Source organism: Tripterygium wilfordii, chromosome 18, assembly GCF_013401445.1.
Source record: "Tripterygium wilfordii isolate XIE 37 chromosome 18, ASM1340144v1, whole genome shotgun sequence".
NCBI lineage: Eukaryota > Viridiplantae > Streptophyta > Magnoliopsida > Celastrales > Celastraceae > Tripterygium > Tripterygium wilfordii.
In genome coordinates, this window is record NC_052249.1 from 3121516 (window position 1) to 3124744 (window position 3229).

General features: G+C 36.4%; 1 protein-coding gene across 1 annotated transcript; it reads left to right on the forward strand.

The window, feature by feature from the left end:
* The first annotated feature begins 285 nt into the window (after positions 1-285).
* LOC119983775 lies at positions 286-2933 on the forward strand. Its single transcript, XM_038827503.1, has 5 exons — positions 286-379; positions 457-645; positions 1095-1180; positions 2171-2250; positions 2323-2933. Exons 3-5 carry the CDS (start codon positions 1118-1120, stop codon positions 2582-2584), a joined length of 405 nt encoding a protein of 134 aa, XP_038683431.1. The 5' UTR covers positions 286-379; positions 457-645; positions 1095-1117; the 3' UTR covers positions 2585-2933.
* Positions 2934-3229: the final 296 nt, after the last annotated feature.

Consider the following 3229-nt stretch of genomic DNA (forward strand, 5'->3'; position numbering starts at 1 on the left):
GTGAGGTCAAAAAAGTTAAAACGTGTAAAAAAATCTGATGAGAGAGAAGCAGGAAAATATTTTAGAGTTTTAACCACATAAATCTATGTGGCATACTTAGTTAGTATGCCACATAGATTATGTATGTTATGGATATAAAAAATTATGTACCTATCTCATTTTCCTTCAATTTTGGGGTTACTTCAAATTTTGGGGTTTTAATCATGATCTACATTGCATTGTCCTACATTTTCAAACCTAGGTCTCCTTTCGTCACTCTCATCAAGTCCGGCACCGGCTCTCGGGTTTCTCCTTTGCAACACGCAGAGGAATTCTATGCCTAATCCACATCTCTATAAGACGCAGTTGCCCGCCAATTTACACATACAATACGAGGCAGGTATGCCAGCTTCGTCTTCAATTTTGGGGTTTCTTTGAATCTCTGTCAACACGCAAAGACCTTTATAAGTATTGCAGAATTTGGTTATTTCTCTGATACGCATCACCGGGGAAGAATCCTATACGATATGCATGGAATCAAGAATTCCCGATGCATAACTGGATATCAACAATAATTTTCCGCACCATGTTTTGTTGGATGGAACCACTATTTCTCTCGACTCTTGAGGCTTATTCGTTAGAGTGTGTGAGCTAATTTTGATTCAGGTAGAAGTACGGGAGCTTTGAATTTGTCCTGTCCTCACGTTTACATGCCATAGCATGATCTTTAAATTCCTTTTTTTTTTAATTTTCTTTTTGACTTGATATGCTCTTGTTAGTGATTAGTTTTGACAAATGAAGCGTGAAGTAACTTTGTTTCGCTTCAAGTGGATCTATTTTCTCTGAATGTTCTACGGCCATATAAGAAACTAGACCCGGATTAGTACTATTTCCTATCAGCAGGCAGTTTTCCATGAAAAACTGGAGCCTCATCATTGTGATTTTTCCGATTCCCTTTAGTTTCTGTTTTGTTTTTTTTGTTTTTTTTTTTTTTAAATTTCTGTGGTCTTTTGCTGTACTTAAATGATATTACCATACTTTTTAAGAAAGGTTCAAATCCAGATTGTACTTATGTCTCTTATGTCTCTCTCAACTATAATATGCTTTGAGTGTAGGTTGTGAAGAAGCAACAACGAGTATGGAGCAGCCACAAAGAACAGGGCTTCCTCAAATTGTTAAACTGGATGTGGCGTCAAAACTGGTCATTAATTTCTCTCTATTATGCGTATCTCGTCAATTAGTTTCCCTATAAATTTCTCGTGATTAAGTTTTTGATGCAGAGGATTCTGGATAAATTTTCTTTATTCTTTATATCTGCTTAGGCATTTATTTTTTATGATTTATTAGGATCCCATCCTCTTAGATTGCTTATTCTTTTCCTCTTTAGATTTTCGAATTGCTTTCTACTACCAAAAACATTGAGCAACTTTACTGTGCAAGTGCAGAAGTAGAAATATGTCAGTTTGTAATTTTGTCCTTGAAAATTTGAAAACTGGTTGTCATGAACCTTAAGGGACGTTGTACTTTAGTGAAGTACAAAGTCCTTGTGAATTTAGATACATAGATGGCTTTCAGATAACACCATATTCTATGGATGGTTTAGATTTTGGTGTTTTCCCGCAGGGATCTATGAATAACGAGGTCAATTTCATGTCATTATCTGGGTGCTTGCTTGATAATTATCATCATCATTATCAGCTGTATGCCAAACAAGTTGGGGTCGGCTTCGGTGCACCGTTAGTGAGTACTAGTTTGATCAACTTGGAAGTGATAAACCAATGCTGATGGTAATTATGATGAAGAGGGTATGAGCTATGGTGGGGGCAAGAGTAGCAAATTAAGAGTAGCAAACGCATATCCTAATCGCAGGGGGAAACTCTTATCTTAAAAATGTAATAGTTGGTAAATCCAGTTGCAGCATATGATGGTAGGAATAAGATAAGATATTTTGTAAGTTGTTTTCGTCAATGTTTTGATAGAATAATATTTAACAAGGTATAATGTCAGCGCTTGATGTATTTCTGAATGGTTTTACAACCATTCAGTTGTTAACAGACGGAAACAAATTGCCTAGTGGTCCAGAAAACTATAGTTTAGCAACTAGAAAGTCATATGCTCTATGGTGGTCATGACTCATGATGAATTGTGAGGGAAGATTATTCATCTTTTTGCTTGATGTTACTATTTCCAGGCAGAAAAGTGGGTTAATGATATGACCAGAATTGAAGAGGTTGCACCTGCAGAGGTGGAATCAGAAGGTCGACCACCTAGGTTTGTAGTCTTCTTTACATTATTCACTATATCTGTATTGTGTCATTTTAAGTTATTCCTGTGCTTCCGCAGGCTAGGACTAGGTGCCAAAGTTGCACGCAAAACCAAATATACTCCTTCAGATGACCCTGTTGAAAAGAAGTTACATGCTAAGCTGGAAGCTGAAAAAAGAAAAGCTGCAAGAAGCATTGAGGAGTCCAACCCATCTATTCGCAATTTATGTGATGCCGACGATGAAAGTGACGAGGATTTGGAGAGCAGAACTAATGCATTTGCAAAGAAAAGATCAGCTCCTCCAACAGCTTCTGTACAGACAAAAAAGAAACAGAAGTAAAAGGTCACATTACTGACTTCAACTTTTTAGTGTAAATTGTTTATACCATTGGATTCATGGTGCAATCAAATTATGCAGTTTTGAGGGTCTAGATACTTTTGATTGTATTTTATTCTGTATTCCCCTTTCTTTATATACATCTGCTTTGTACTTTGTACGTAGATGGAGTGTGATGGCCTTGTTACTCGAGTGTGATGGCCTTGTTGCTAACTAACTATAGGAGTACATGGTCATTGTGTTTTGTTCTAAAGCATGTGTGGAAATATTGGAATGACAACAGGATATCTTCATATTACCAAATGGTCTTTTGAAGTTCATGTCTTTAAATATATGACAAGGTTGATAGCCATTAGATTATGCATAAAGTTTATTTTGCTATATGATACACTACATGCATACAGAGTTTATTTTTGACGATTTTAAGTCCTTTGAAGTTTGAGCTGAAGTACTAGTTCACTAAAGTATTTGAGAGTCTCACTCCTCTCTTCCAGATTTGTTCTTGCCCCTCCTTGATTGTTCAGTTGCCTCTTTGATGAGGTGTCTTCTGTAGTAACTTATCATGGTTGTAAAATTGCTGGATGTGCAACCTGAAGAGATTTTTTTTATTTGCGAGACTACAAAGAAATGGAGAGATTTTTAATCCAC